The sequence below is a fragment of the Lemur catta genome, chromosome 3 (assembly GCF_020740605.2).
Source record: "Lemur catta isolate mLemCat1 chromosome 3, mLemCat1.pri, whole genome shotgun sequence".
NCBI classification, from domain to species: domain Eukaryota; kingdom Metazoa; phylum Chordata; class Mammalia; order Primates; family Lemuridae; genus Lemur; species Lemur catta.
The window spans coordinates 118225697-118241605 of NC_059130.1; the positions used below are offsets into that span (position 1 = coordinate 118225697).

General features: G+C 38.5%; 1 protein-coding gene and 1 long non-coding RNA gene across 8 annotated transcripts in view; one reads left to right on the forward strand and one right to left on the reverse strand.

Moving 5' to 3' along the window:
• The window catches only part of LOC123634458, a 40387-nt gene extending 25252 nt beyond the window's left edge, over nucleotides 1–15135 (forward strand). For both annotated transcript variants that reach the window (XR_006733923.1, XR_006733921.1), the window contains one exon: nucleotides 14732–15135. This is a non-coding gene — a long non-coding RNA (uncharacterized LOC123634458). The remainder of the gene's footprint in view (nucleotides 1–14731) is intronic.
• The window catches only part of VPS13D (vacuolar protein sorting 13 homolog D), a 248099-nt gene that overhangs the window by 175986 nt on the left and 56204 nt on the right, over nucleotides 1–15909 (reverse strand). For all 6 annotated transcript variants that reach the window (XR_006733919.1, XM_045546090.1, XM_045546092.1 and 3 more), the window contains exons 25-30: nucleotides 14720–14902; nucleotides 9797–9974; nucleotides 7196–7406; nucleotides 4965–5136; nucleotides 4664–4776; nucleotides 2456–2668 (exon numbers count right to left, since the gene is read on the reverse strand). Coding sequence is in view for 5 of the 6 variants with exons in the window: in XM_045546090.1 (XP_045402046.1) it covers nucleotides 2456–2668; nucleotides 4664–4776; nucleotides 4965–5136; nucleotides 7196–7406; nucleotides 9797–9974; nucleotides 14720–14902 (1070 nt within the window). In the remaining variant the exon portion in view is untranslated. The remainder of the gene's footprint in view (nucleotides 1–2455; nucleotides 2669–4663; nucleotides 4777–4964; nucleotides 5137–7195; nucleotides 7407–9796; nucleotides 9975–14719; nucleotides 14903–15909) is intronic.

Here is a 15909-nt window from a genome sequence, read left to right on the forward strand (position 1 = left end):
TTCTCTATCTGGAGTGAAAACCCGAGGAGGACCCTCAGGCCTGGCCTCAAACCACGGTGCAGTCAGGGGCTGTACTCAGGCCTACTAGTATATTAGTAGGCCAGGCCTACTAATGGGTAGGATATTACTCCTACCCTACCCAGATGGGTAGGACAAAAGGCGCATGGGCTAGGGACATACTTACACAGGATTTTCTGGATTGAACTGGGTTCTGAAGCCCAAAACAGAGTCTCTGGGGCTCTAGCTACATGTACATGTACCTGGTCCCCTGTGCTAAATGGTGCTTTTATTTGGGAAAAGCTGATTTAAAGCTATTTTTCTAAGGCTATTTTCTCTAGTCTCTCATTTCTCCTAAACCTGACTCGCTGCCTCTAGTAAAAGGGCATCGTGATGCATGTCTCCTTCTTACAGAGACAGCATTTTTCACAGAAACACTCTACTCTTTTGTAATAGAGAAAAAATGTTGCCCTCAGTAAAATTTTTCCACCCCAGTTTAAACATAGATTGTCAGAACTATGCACTAACTGGAAAGTCACAGTGTGTTGAATCCCTTTTCTGGAAAATATTTCAAGCCTTTAAACACTGTGAAGTGATTTATATTTGACATGTAAAAATCCCAACAGAAGAGTAATTCTTCTTGAGACACGGAAGGCGTTCAAAATTTCCAATCAAGAGAACATTTTACTCCTCTCACTAACAATGGTATTTCTGTTAGCAAGAGCCAAGGTAAGACTTTATTATTCGACTCCAAGAAATTATATATGCCTTTAATATATAAATCAAGTAATATTTTGAGGCTCCTTGTACATTAAAAATATGACACGTGAGACAACTAGCTGATGGTTTAGGAAGCCAGATCTATAATAATAAAACAAACTCAAAAAGAAATTGTTTCTGCAGATGGACCAAACATATGCAAGCCTCTTGTCCAAATAAACATCTTCAAACAAAGGAACTGCAAAACACAACTATCTTATCATCTCATTGCCATCAGACCAATAATGAGAAACCTGGTAAGCCTGAAGACTCTTAGAAGGGACATGGGCTTTTAAGTCAGAGACCCAGGTTTAAGCTCTGACTACTTGACCTACTAACCGTGTAACCTTAAAAAGAGTTACTTAATTATTCAGTAAATCCAGCCAGGGGAAAAAAAGGGGGGAAGAATTACTTAACCCTTCTCCAAGTGTCTATCTTCGCATCTGTAAAATGAGGAAGAAGTGACCCACTGTGCAGACTTGTAAGGATTAAACTGACTACAGATCAAGTAACTACCTCACAGCAGGGTCCGATGAGAGGCAACTAGCATTCCTACCACTGAACTTTTTAAAAGTTCATACAAAAGTTTAAATATCCACTTTGTTAAACTTCCTAAAGGCATATGGAGAGATTATGACCTCTCTCTATTAAAAAATAAAAACCCTAAACCCTTAGGAATTCTGAACGGTACACTGAAATATAAACATATAAATATAAGAATAATCTTGATAATTTTTTTTCTTTTTTTGCTTAACTACAAAGTTTTCCCCAGCCTTTTTACTTAGTGGTTTATACTTACAACGTATTTGATGACATTAAGCATTAACAGAATGAAATTGACCTTGGTTCCAAAAGTTTCCTTTTGGATTTTCATTGAAAGATTTCTTAAGATCAGACCTAATTTTTCAGTTTTCAGGCCTAGGCTCAGTCATAAAATCCCACAGTAGTATATCATAAAATAACACAAACACATCAGTAAGAATAACAGCTACCATCTGTCTCAAGCAATATGCCAGAATTATTTTAATTATTATTTCTACCTAATGAGGTACATATAGTTGTTTTTTTCTATTTCATAGAAGAGGAAGTTGAGGCTCAAAGAGGCTAAACAACTTGTCTTAGGACACACAGCTAAAAAGTAGTAGATTAAGGTTTTGATCTGATTCCAAAATATATGCTCTTTACACATACAACACTGCCTCACAAAATATAAGAAAAACATAACCTAATTCAAAAAGGTAAAAAACTCTATCCATGAACAAGTAAGTCAGCGCAAGACTTGAATAAATAGGTAGTTTAAACCAAAACCACCTTCTCTTCCATTATTTGTAGAGACCAAAAGTCTTCTCTGTTTTCCTTAAACCAGCATAATTTCTTCCTTCCTCAAGTTGCTTCACAAATTAAAACAGTCTTCAGTTTACAGGGAGGTTGATTTTAAGGGCCTGGTTCAACTCAATGCTGAACTACTTTTTTTATTTTTAAGGCAACAGAGACATCTTTTGGCCAATAAATGAAACTGCAAGATTATAGGAATAACATGTCAATACACAGTATGCTGCCCTAATACCCATTATCTACTTCTCTTTTTAGTGATTCCTTTTGGTCCTTTGATGTTCTAAAGCCAACATGGACTTGGCTCACTAGCCACAAAAGGGAGTGTTTCCATAGGAATGGCGGAGTCAGTGTTTGGATCTACTACCTGAAATGCAGTTCAATCTGAATGGATCCGTGGGTAGTGCTGCTGTTCTTTGAGGGCTGAAAGATACAGCTGAATACATTTGTCAGGCCAGGGCTGGTCTTTTGCCCAGCATAGCGGGTGTCAAAAGCCATCATGGAATGGGAAACCAAGTTAATGGACTTGGTTTGGTTGGAAAAACTCTCATAGAGCAGTTTACATTTCTTGAAGTCAAATCTAAAAGGGAAAAAGAGAACAGACAAGATGTGAAACATAATTCTTCCATTTTACAAAAGTATGTAAGTTTAAAGATAACAAGAGCAAAATCATAAATATACCTAAGTCCTACAAAGGAGAACAACTTTCATTCTGAGCTCTTTCATTGATTTTGTTAATAGATGCCTCCAAATGGATTTAGTGTCATTGTGCCTTGTAAGAAGATAATCTTGTTCATAGGAACTTTGTGAGAAATAATAATACCACACATTTATGATATTCTTGATTTGTTACCATTCCCATTTCCCATCAGAAGTCTAAGAAGTCTGGATATTTGTAATAATCCCCAAGGGATGCCAAGGGTCCCTTTAGACCTTCATCCGCCAACTTCTAGCTTCCCTGGAGGTTTCTCTCACCTGTCTGTCTGAACTTTTATGTAATGGTATATCGGGAACAACCAGAACAATTAACACTCTTCATACAGATAAATAATTCAACTGATCTACCAATAGGAAATGCCTTTGAAACCACCTTTTTTAAAAAAATAAAAGAAAAGGCTGGGCACTGTGGCTCACACCTATAATCCTAGCTCTCTGGGAGGCCGAGGCAGGAGGATTATTTGAGGTCAAGAGTTCAAGACCAGCCTGAGCAAGAGCGAGACCCCGTCTCTACAAAAAATAGAAAAATTAGCCAGGTATGGTGGCATGCGCCTATAGTCCTAGCTACTGGGGAGGCTGAGGCAGGAGGATGGCTTGAGCCCAGGAGTTTGAGGTTGCAGTGAGCTATGATGATGCCTCTACAAGATAGCCCAGGTGACAGAGTAAAACTCTATCTCAAAAAAATACATAAATATTTAATAAATGAGAGAAAGCTGCAATGAACAATTCATAATTACTTAGCACCGTTGTGACAATATATACAGAACTATTTCATATTGAGAAAAACTAAAGGCATAGTCAGTCATCAGGAAAAAGCTGCTGGCTAACAAAACCATTAATCTGGGACCCCAGTTTCACTATACCAGGCTCTCATCAGCTGAATTAGGTACAGACCATGGCAGATTTTCAAGGGAAAGACAAACTAGAAGAGAGAGTACTTCAGCTGGGAAATTACTAGGCTTGAAGTCCTGTTTTCAAATATCAAACCAATCTTTTCCAGGCATATGACCTTATGCTTAGTCAGAAAGTCTATCTGGAAAATATATCTGCCCAACCTTACAGGGCTTATAAAAGATCAAAATGAAAAGGTTATTACATGTGAAAATACAATGCACTCTTTAAAGTTCTACACCAGTAATCACAAATTCATACATCTACATGACCAAGCAAGTGATATAAATAAGTGGACTGTTAGGTAAGCACACATCCCATCTAAAGGGAGTGGTTGCTACTCTGCTTCCAGGTGATTCCAAGTGAGAACGTGGACCTAGTACTGCCAAAGCTTCTACTTTTCCAAACAAAGCTGAAATCCAAACTTTTTATGTAAAATCTCTCAATATTTTAAATGTTGGCCAGTGATGTAGCCATCAGTGCTGCAACCAAATAGGGCTGGAACCCCCCCCCCATAACTACGTGGACACAGTGAGACGGTACTTCCTGACTCTGCCGCACCGTGTGGGACCACATTCTAGGTTCACAAGGTTTGCCAGAGCATTTCACTGCCATTCGAGACCAATTCCAGGGCTCTTGTTTTTCTCTCTGGCACAGCAAAACACTGGCTGCTCTGTCACCCTGAGTGACTCCAATGAGCACACAGTATGAGGGAGAACAACATCCTCACTCTTTTAAGTCACTGGTATGTGGGGTTGTCTGTTACTAGAGCATAACCTAACCTGTACTGGCTGACAGAGAAACAAACTGAAACTTTTCAAAAGCACTGTGTAGACCAAAAGCACTCTGAAGACCACATTCTGCCTGTGGACCACCACTCTGCAACCTCCGCTATATGCTAACACAAAATATGTGCATTATTTGGATTATTATTACTAATAATAAAATAATAAAATTAAAGCAATACCTGGCTAGAGACCCAGCACCTTCTTTTCCTTTTGGATCTTTAAGCTCCAGACTTACATTTACCATATCAATGAGGAAGCACATGCAAGTGTACACTTCTCCACTGAGAACAGTCTACAAGAGGAAAATGCTGATCAGTCCATAGTTGATGATGCCAACCTAAAAATGGGTTAATATGTCAAGAAATCTAATTTGTCTGCTGTTTCACCTTCTTTCTCCAGGTCAAGTTGAGGAATATATATACATAGGGTGACATCAGCTGAGACTATGAGGGTTACAGAAGAACATAAGATCTCACTCACATGAATTCTTGGGTCTTGTAAATCATAAGGCCGCATAAATTCCTCTATGGGCTCTCCAAGGTTGTTCTCTAATAAGCCACGGATCAGTTTGTATTTATACAGGTCCAGGGAACAGTGCACTGAGGAGAGATTGCCATGGATAGATACGTCTGGCACAGCATGACTTATTTCTCTACAAAACAGAAAAAAGGTCACTTACACAAATAAGTCCTAACTTAACATTGACATAGCTCACACCCAAATAGAGGGCTAAAATGTGCCCACCTATATATTACCAACCAGTTCATTTCTAACTCCCAACGACAAAAGTTTCATGTAGCTCCAAATGCAGCAAATTAGTATGATTGTCATGCTTCAACTACAAAATATCCCCTTTTTCCCAAAATATACATCAAGAAAATCCTCCACTCTAACATGAGCTAACTAACTAATGTATTAATAAGGAAAACCTCATGACACTCAGAAATAGCTTAGACATTACAGTTGGGAAAGCAATAAAGCAAAGTGGTAACTAAAGGACAACCACCAGTTTCATGTTGAGCCCAGATGGGATGTTAGGATAAAATCTAGACAGGTTACTCATCTCAGCTGGGTTGGGCAGAAGTAAAGTTGCAGATGGGGAAAGGGGTGACACATATATACCTCATCTCGACACTAAAAAACTTTCCCACCCCACCCATGGGTAAAGTGGGCATCATGGATTCCACAGACACTATGCTCTGAGCAGATAAAGCAGAGGGTTAGGATTTGAAGTGGCAGAGGAATATAAAAAATTACTTTGTCTATAGAGAAAAGCATATATACAATAGAGTTTTTAAAAACCAGTGATGCAATCAACAAAGAAAAACTGGGAAGTGCCATCTTGGGTTCCTGTTTCTGGGGTGTAAGAAGCTGAAAGGACACCTTGTGTTCAGCATCACCTTCTATCTGGGCTAACAGAGTTAATTACCTGCACACAGACACTGATGGGAGTGGGGAAAGTTCAGATAAGCAGAGTAGCAAAGCACTTTTTTTTTTTGGAAAGCACTGCTTCAAAAGAAAACAAAGTGTTCGATTTCTAAATAATGAAGCTCCTCTTAAGACTGCTTAGCCAGTAAAACCAAATATAGCCCATGCCAACCATAACTGAACACCAGCCAGGGAGCAGTTGAATAACAAGTAAGAGTGAAACACAAACATCCCAGTGAGAACGGCTAAATTATATCATTAATCCAGAGAGAAACTAAAAAAGTGACATTAAATGACTTGCCCAAACCCAAGAACTGTGACAAGAGTGGCCAAAGAAGGATTAAAATCATACTCTATCATAAGTAATGAGGTGCTTTTCAAAATGCTACAAATGGAAATCTCTTTCTTTACTGTACACCTCATCTTTCCCTGGAGTCGAGATGCAAAACATTGCTGCTTTCTCCAAAATCAATGCCCCAAACTGAAAGACATCAAACACTGTAATTGGCGGTTCCCAGCCCATGCACATGGATCAGGCGAGCAGAAGTACCCTCAAAGAACTTTATTAAATATATACCTGAGCGTCAGCCCTGAGAGTCAGATTCCAGGTTCCAGGTAGGTCTGGGAATGTTTATTTTCAAGAAGGTTCCCAGCCAGGTATGGAACTGAATGACAACTGAAACAATGCTGAACTACAGAAATAAGCATCCTGTGTTTGGAGGCCAACAATAAGAGTAAAAGTGGGGTCAGTTCATTAGGCTTTCTGGAATACTTTCAGATTGCTTCATGGAGTGAAATGGGCAAGCCTGCACCTAAACATTTACGATTAAATGGAGTTCCAGGGTAAACAGCAATAACAGGTTCAAAATCTATTATATTTCAAACACGTAATTCAAATGTCCATCTCTTCCAGGATACTTTGCCTGAAATCACTACCCTCCATCACCACCCAAATTCCTGCTAAATTTGTGTCCCTTTCTCTTTCTTTCCAAGGCACTTGTAATCGTAGTAACACAGTTTTACAACGCTGAATCAAACATTGAGCTAGAATCATCTACTTTCCTTCCTATATCCCTCAATACAACATAAGCTCCTGCAAGTGCAGATGCTTTCTCTTTCATTACAGTACCTCATGTCTAGCACACTGTGAGGGACTCAATAAACACTTGTTAAACAGATGAAGAAATAAGTGAATGCCTATGTTCTTCCAGACTTACCTTAATAGCACTAATTTCCAAGTTAAGATTCTATTTACAACAGTTATTCAAATGTAAAACACTCACTTGTCCAAGTTCCTTTCCACCTGCAATTTCAGCCTACAAGGCTCAGTTAACAGGCTTCCTCCTGTTTGTCGCACAAAGTAAGAGGGGAAGATCAGATCTCCACTATTGTCCTCTGTGGCAGTAGAGTATTCTCGGGGATGTCTCTCTGCAGCAAAGATGTCCATGTCCTGGAGATCCACAACGATGCAATCCAACAGGCAAATGTGGTCTTCTACAAGGACCCAAGGAAAGAGAGATAATGAAGAAAATGGGACCCCAAAAGGGCTGGCCCTGAACAAAATTTAAAATTCTAAGTAAGTGCATTCTGCCTTTGGAAAATGTTTAGAACTGCCTGCTTCCCCCTCCTGTCCACTACTTAGAAAACTGGCTATGCAGAAGTCTCCACTACAGCACCAAGACCTCCCCGCACAAAGCTCCGTGTGCTCGACACATCCTGCCACCTGCCCACCACTCCAAACACTGACTGTGTCACAGTCTGTCAGTGTCTCATGCCTATCCTGAGATACCAGCTGAGGGTTTATGACTAAATTTAACTTCACATGCAATCCCTCCCTAGAGACAATGCTGCCCAAAGGTTTAAAAACTTTTCCCTGCAGCAAAATTCTTTTTTCAAACAAATAATACCTGTAACCACTTCCACTTCCGCTCACCAAATCCAAATTACCGTCATTCTTGCCTAGGCCACCAAAATAAACTCTCCTCCATTATACCTACATAATTCCATTCAGGCCCTCACAAAACCATTCTCCCCACAAAATACCTGAGTAATCCTTTAAAAAATAAATAGACCAAACAATCCCTTCCTTTATACATTTTAACGGCTATGTTTAATCCAAAAAATTCTTTCTGCAATACTCCCCCAAATCCCTACAAGGCCCTACAGAAGCCCACTGCCCACTTTTCCAAACTCATCTCAAGCCATTCCCGCCTTTGCTCACAGAACCTCAGGCTTACTGGCCTTTGTTTCCCCCAAAATGCCAAGCTCTCTGTTGCCTGAACAGCTTTAGCACTGGCGTGGCCCTCTCATCTCAATCTATATTGGGTCCTCTCTGTTCTTGTGTCTTTCCCTGCATAACATTTATTATAATCCACCAATATTTATGTATTTTTTTAATGTCTTTCTCATTTGTCTGCAAGTACCATCATAGCAGGAGCCACATCTAACAGCATGTTAATATACTTGGGAACAAAACGTTACAACACCTTGCATTAAGTGGGCACTGAATAAATCAGTTCTTCATTGGCTGATTACATTGATAAATATATAAAGCAGATAAAAGTGGAGCTGACCTGGTAAAAAGGGGCAAGGAATGGGAAAGAAGTAGGCATTAGAGATTCCCTAGGGTACTCTCATGGAATCCTAGGACTACATGGAAATAGTGTGAAAACCACTGTCTTAATCCAAGGCAATATATCACTGATAAGGGAATTTCAGAAACAAATAGCAAATCAGTACAAGAAATATTGTTAGAAGAGAGAACTTCTTTCTATAAAACATCCCAAATCACTTCTTAAAGGCATCCACCTACATGTGAGACTGGCCTTATTCCTAATCGTTGTTGTCATCCTAATATCAGTAACAACAGATAACATTTGTTGAGTGGCCCCCAGGTGCCTCCCCCTCTGTGCTCTATATGCGTTATACGTACAGACTGACACGCAGTGTCATGTAGGTTAAAAATTAGGGCCAAAAATTGTCGTCCAACACTTCTATTTACTATATATGTAACCTTGGCAAGTTAAGTTACTTAATCTCTCTAAGCTTTTGTCTCTTCATCTGTAACAGGGGGATAAAAATGAAACCTGAAAGGTGTTATATAGATGAAATAATTAATATAAATAATGCACCACAATGTCTGGTACATAGTGTTCCACAATAACTACTATCATGATGATTAAGATTATCTCATTTAATCATCAACATAACTATAATCCACTTTCCTGTCACCTCTAGGACTACAAGGTACTGCAGGCAGCTGACCATTCCTTGTATCTATCTAACAAAAGACATTCAGCAGCCTCTCAGCTGGTGTCTGGCACCTCTCTTTGCAGCTAATCATATTCTGCCTCCCTCTCTAGTGCCTCAGAGCAGCGCCCCATTTATCCTGTACATCACCCATAAGGAATACATTTAGAAACAGCAAAGCCAAAATAAGGCTCACATTTGGAATGACTGGATAGCTCATGTCCTTCAAAAATTGTTGCATATAGTATTTCTGTTGTTATTTAATTCACACTAATATTTGTTACTGGGTTATTTTCCATTTTTTAGAATTAAACAGTGACTTGCAGGGATAGTGTCTATAGAGTGGCCTGCAAGGATGTGGGACTCTTTCTAATTATACTATCACCATCCGGTGGCAACTATCTTGATGTACAAGAAAAAAGTCCTAATAGATGATCTAAAATCTCTTTATACTATGTCTTGCTAATTCAACCATAATCTACAAGTCACCCAATACTAAATCTACACAAAAGACTCTTAAACCTTCTAAAGGAAAATCAAAATCACTAAAGAAAGGCCATCTCTTTGCTAGCATCTGCTTGTACCCAATGTGAATTTCCCCATCTTCATTTTATAGCTATTTTCTCCTCTTTTACCTGGACTACTAGAAACTTGGCCAACAGACGGTGTGGCTTGTGACCCTTGCTGGTTGGTGGAGGTACTGGGCATCATGAACTGCCCCTGGGTATGGGTCCCCTTGGAGTCCTCCGTGCTTGTCATTTTCCTCATACTGTGTTTGGGAGTACCCACTGGGGAAGCTGAAGGCACGGATTCCTGAGAATGAACAAAATAAAATTAGAATGCAGGAATAGGGGTGGGCAGGGTGGAGACAATGGTGGTGGGACTATATCTTTAATGTTCTGGAAGTCCTAGCCCATTCCCTAGGATCTTCAAAGACTAATATTTGCACTTTCCTCAGCCTCCCAGATCCCATAAACAAGAGGCTAACAGAGTCATGACATTTACTGTCACATATAATTATCTGCAGAGATAGTATATATAATTCAATACCTGTTGAAAACTATAGCAAGATACCATCTCTTGGCTCAAGAGCAAATTTGAAGATGCCAACTACTTCAAAGTGGTTTAATCTAGGTCAAATGCAACAAAACCAAATCCCTCAGCTATATGATATATTGTTGCTTTGCTGGGGTTGGAGTGGGGAGCAGTTACTGTTTTAAGAAAACATATCTAGTAGCAACGTGGCTCCAACGGAATTAGGCTGTGGCAATGTATCTGTATTTTCTATAATAGAAGTCTCCTTTCACTGGTTTACATTTTCCATCTCTCTAAGCAACTGTGGAAATGAAACCAAAATGGAAAACAAAAGAAGTTAGCCATTCCTATTATGTTTCTGCCAAAGGGCATCAAAATTCAGAAGGGTTAATACAGAATAAAACAGATTCTGTAATTCTACTGAAAATATTACTTTTCTTAAGTACTTAGTACTTAACCTTCAGTTAATTGCTAACAGAGGAAAATCTATTTCACTAGAATGATTCAATGACTGACTTAAACTTCCCATGGTTTCTTCACCAGGGCCTCAGAGCTACAGGTCTGTGTGGCTCCTGCATCAGATTGTTCCCATCCAGCCACCCCACGTGCAGGCGGGGAGGAAGGGAAAAGAGTGGTTCTCCCTGCAGCACTGCCTTAGATGTTTACTTCTCTCAGCTTTGAGGAAAAACACAAAAATATTGCTCCCTTTCACAGTTACCTTGAGTAGTAGTTAAAAGTAACAATAAAAGAAACTAGTTTTTACTTTCTGCCCTTTTTCTTTTTTGCAAGGCAAATTACTAGGTAAATGCCATTATTTAAGTATTTCAACATTTGCTTAGTTTATTTAAATTCTGGAAAGTGTTTGTTGTTCTTTCATTTGATTCATCTCTACATCCTCTCTGTAGTTGGTTTAAATAAATCAATGGCTTGAGGAGATTAACCCAAAGCTTTTGAAAGACTCTGACTTAGAATTACGATTTAAGTATAAGCTATGGTTGAAAAAAATGAAAGGAAAACATATGTGAAAAACTCAAACTTACACTCATTAAGACATGGATTTATGTAAAACAATTCCAAACGCACAGGAGTCATGGAACTCAAGGGCAAATAACCCGTCTGAAAGCTTTGATTTCAGGATTATTTCCTGTTCTTTAACCACTGGAATGCATATTAGACAAACCTCACACATGCAAATATATTAAAGGATGAATGTAAATGCAAAGTGATGCTTGGTGAGGAAGGTAATTATTCACTTCATATAGATGCTGATCAATTTAACTGTACACACGGAAAGTAAACTTCACAGATATGTTTATCTGATTACAAATACTTTAACAAACGGCACACTCCAAGCAGCCCTTATGGAATTCTACAGAACAACCACAGGTATGCAACAAGACAGTTTTTCCAGGATTTAAAGATACAATCACCAAGAAAGTACCATTCAGGTATAAAAAAAGAAATTCTTTTTAATGGGTCTTAAGAAGGACTTCTCTACATATGAGGGAAGTAATTCACCAAAAATAATAATAATAATAATAATAAGCAGGCTTTCCCAATCAGATATTTCAAAGGGTTAGTTTTACGAGTTAGTTTTGGGGTTTTTCGTTTCTTTTGTTTGTTTGTTTTTACTACAAACCCTCATATAGAGGGCTGATTTTCAAGAGACAGCAAGTGAGGAAGCTGCTCTGCTACACATGAAACACACTTTGCGTGACAGATGACAGGGCAGCCACCTTTCCAGCCACGAACTGTTTCCCAAGACAAAGGATACTCCATACATTTTTTAAATTTTCTTTTTTAAGCATATGAATGTGAATTGACTGCTGAATCCCATAAGGTTTTCAGAATAGCTAGAAGGCAAAAAACACATTATACCTTGAAGAAAAAACGATCCTTGTATGCACTGCTACTTAAAATCAAATCCTCAAAAACAAATGCAGGAAAATTTTTTCATTAGCATGCTACAAACTACATGCTATTATTTGGCTTAACAAAATAGAAACCCTTCTGTAAAAATTTCTTAAAATATTTTAGCAATTCTTCTTCCAAGGCTACCTTCAGAGTTAGCTCGCAAGCCCATATATAGTTATATGTGATACAGAAAATCAGTCGTTACCTTTTTAGGAAGGCTAGAGAAACAAAAATATTATTATTGAATTTGATTGCCCATTCTGGCTATAACTGATCTCTTCCTAAAAATTTTAGTCTGGCCTTGAAATACAGATATCATAAAGAAATATAGTCATGTGCTGTATAATACCATTTCAGTCAATGAAGGCATGTACTACAGTGGTCCCATATTTTTACTGTGCCTTATCTATGGTTAGATACATTTAGATACACAAATATTTCCCATTTGTGTGACCACTGCCTGCAGTATTCAGTACAGTAACATGCTACAGGTTTGTAGCCTAAGAGCAACAGGCCATACCAGAGTCTAGATGGACAGGAGGTTATGCCATCTAGGTTTGTGTAAGTGTACTCTATGACATTTGGTAAACAATGAAATTGCCTAAAGACACATTTCTCAGAAGTATCCCTGTAGTTAAGGGAGGAGGACCGTATTTGGTCTTACTCGCTGACACAAGAGTTTTTTAGAATCTTCAGTGTGACAAATGGTCTTTTTATATGCTAATTAGATGACTGGTGGCTGAAAGCCCCTACATAGCTTCAGGATGGAGGCTGCCAAAAGAACCAGCTGTGTGATTAGAAGGTTGGAACTTTCAGCTTCACTCCCTAGACCTCCAGGGAGAGGGGAGAGGCTAGACATTGAGTCCAATCACCAATGACCAATGATTTAATCAATCGTGCCTACATAAGGTGGAGAGCAGTGGCTCATGTCTATAATCCTAGCATTGTGGATTGCTTGAGCTCAGGAGTCTGAGACCAGTGTGAGCAAGAGTGAGACCCCATCCCTACTAAAATTAGCTGGGCATGGTGGCGTGCGCCTATAGTGCCAGCAGCTACTTGGAAGCAGTGAGCTATAATGATGCCACTGCACTCCAGTGTGGGCAGCAGAGTGAGATCCTGTCTCAAAGGGAGAAAAAAAAATGAGCTCTCCATTAAAAACCCTAAAGAATGGGGTCCAGAGATCTATCTGCTTGGTGAACACATCCACATGCTAGGGAGAGGCGCACCCCAATTCCACGGGAACAGAAGCTCCGGTACTCAGGACCCTACTGGACCTCACCCTACGTGCCCCTTCATCTGGCTATTCATCTGTATCCTTTAGTATATCCTTTATAATAAACTGGTAGGTGTGTTTCCCCGAGTTCTACAAGCCATTATAGCAAATTATTGAACCTGAGGAGGGGGTCGTTAAAAGCCATAATTTATAGCTAGTCGGTCAGAAGTACAGGAGACAGGACTTGTGATTGATGTCTGAAGTGTGTGTGGGGGGGCAGTCTTGTGGGACTAAGCCCTTCATCTGTGGGGTCTGTGCTAACTACAAGCAGTGTCATAATTGATTGAATTGCAGGACACTCAGTTGGTATCTAGACAGTTGGAGACTGGTTGGTGTGGGGGAAAAAAACCAATACTTCTGGTGTCAGATGTGTGGTGAATGGTTTCCTTTTATATGTAAAGAGCTTAGCACAGGCTAATATGTAAGCATTCAACAAACAGCACCTATTTATTGCTATTTTTGTCAGTCTTAACATCTTAAATCTTACGTACATATTCTCAAAGTCTCTCTCTCCCCCTGTTATTAGCTATTAGATTATAGGCCTAACTAGCTGAGAATTGCAGTAAGTCCTTTCCTGACATGCTAAAATGGGTGCAGACTGAGTAAGCAAATAGACTCAAATGCTGCCGTGGAAACCAGCGAGGAATGATGAACACACAAGCCAAGAATGACAAGACCTCATCTCTAGTTCCAGAAACATCACTCAGTCTCTTCAAATGCAAAACTGGGTGGAAGGGGGCTAATTAAACTATCTCCAAGGTCCTCTCAGCTTTAAGAATCTGTGATTTACTAGGTGTTTCCATTTTTATTGTTTATTCTCAAAGAGTCCTGGTTTTCCCAAATGTAAAATGTAATAACAACAATCCTCATCTTAATTACCTCCAAACACTGTTGTAAGAAATAAAGAAGTGCCAAAGTAATTGAAAACTGTAAAGCAATATACTGTATCAAATTTTATTAAGACATTTTTAAATGGCTTCAGGAAAACCATCAGCCAAATCTCATCTTCTAAAAAAAAGTCACATTGTGTAAAAAGTTGATATTACAGAAAGAAGGTTTTTATATAAGGAAAGCATTATAAAAAGATAGAAGACCGATTCCATTGGTTTGTTTGCTAAAACCAGTTACTACCCACAGTTAGTAACAGTTATAATTTATACTACCCTAATTTGTAAAGTTAATTGAAATGTCAATAAGGTGTCAAAAAACATTCTTCAAGGCACATATCCTATAAAAATAACAGCAGTTATGGACCATCTTATAGCAGCAGGTGAATTTTTTATTTAGTGTTCAAATACTGGTTGAACTGAAAAGGGGATGGATATTGATTGCTCACCTTATCTTGCAGGGAAAATGTTCCAGGAAAACCGGCAAAGAGAAACTTATTCTTGACTTTCAACTTCCCCAAATTTGCTACAATCAGATTATTTGATCTGGAACTTTCTGGGATAAGGAGAACAGGAGCACCAGCCTCAATATCTAGGAGAACCCGTGAGCAGCGCTGGGCTTGATCTCTCACCTGAAAGAGGAATGAAAATTGACTCAGAGGCTCAATTAATTCCCTAATTTTATAATCAAATAACCTCAGGTTCCCAAAAGTTTCATGAATTTATAAAGCAATTAAAATCACAGAGTATACTCTATGACCACCATCGAGTTAAATCAGAAATCAGTAACAAGAAGATAATGGAAAATCCCCAATATTTGGAAACTGAACAACACACTTTTAAATAACCCATGGGTCAAGAAAGAAATCACAAAGGAAATAAAAAATATTTTCACCTAAATAAAGCATATTGAAATTCTTGGGCTACACTTAAAATAATGCTTAGAGGAAAATGTACACCATTACTTTAGAAAAGAATAATTTAAAAATCAATAACTGAAGCTTCTACCTTAAGAAGCTAGAAAAACAAACTAAACCTAAAGAAAGAAAATAATAAAGAACAGAAATCAATGATATAGAAAATAGATAAACAATAGAGAAAAAAATCAATTAAATATTTATAGAACACTGTACCCAAAGACCACAGAAAATATATTCTTTTCAAGTGCAAATGGAATATTTGCTGAGAGAATGGCTGGGCAGTAATACATGCCTAATTAAGTTGGTTATTTGAAAAGAGTGATAAAACTGATAAATCTCTAGCTATATTAATCAAGAAAAACGAAAGGAAACAAAAATCACCAACTTTGGGAAAGGATAAGGGTCATTGCTACAGAACATAGATATTAAAAATATAAGGCAACCTATAAACAATAACCATTTTTAAAAAGCCAACTACCTACAGTTAACATATTTAATGGTGAATGAGTGAATGTTTTCTCTTACAATCAGGAACAAGGCAAGGATATCCAGCCTCACCACTTCTATTCAATATTGTACTGGAAGTTCTAGTTCATGTAAAAAGGCAAGAAAAAAAATAAATAAAAGGCATACAGGTAGGAAAGGAAAAAGTAAAACTGTCTTATTCACAGACAATGCGATTATCTATGCAGAAAATTCTAAAGAATCTAAAGGAGCTA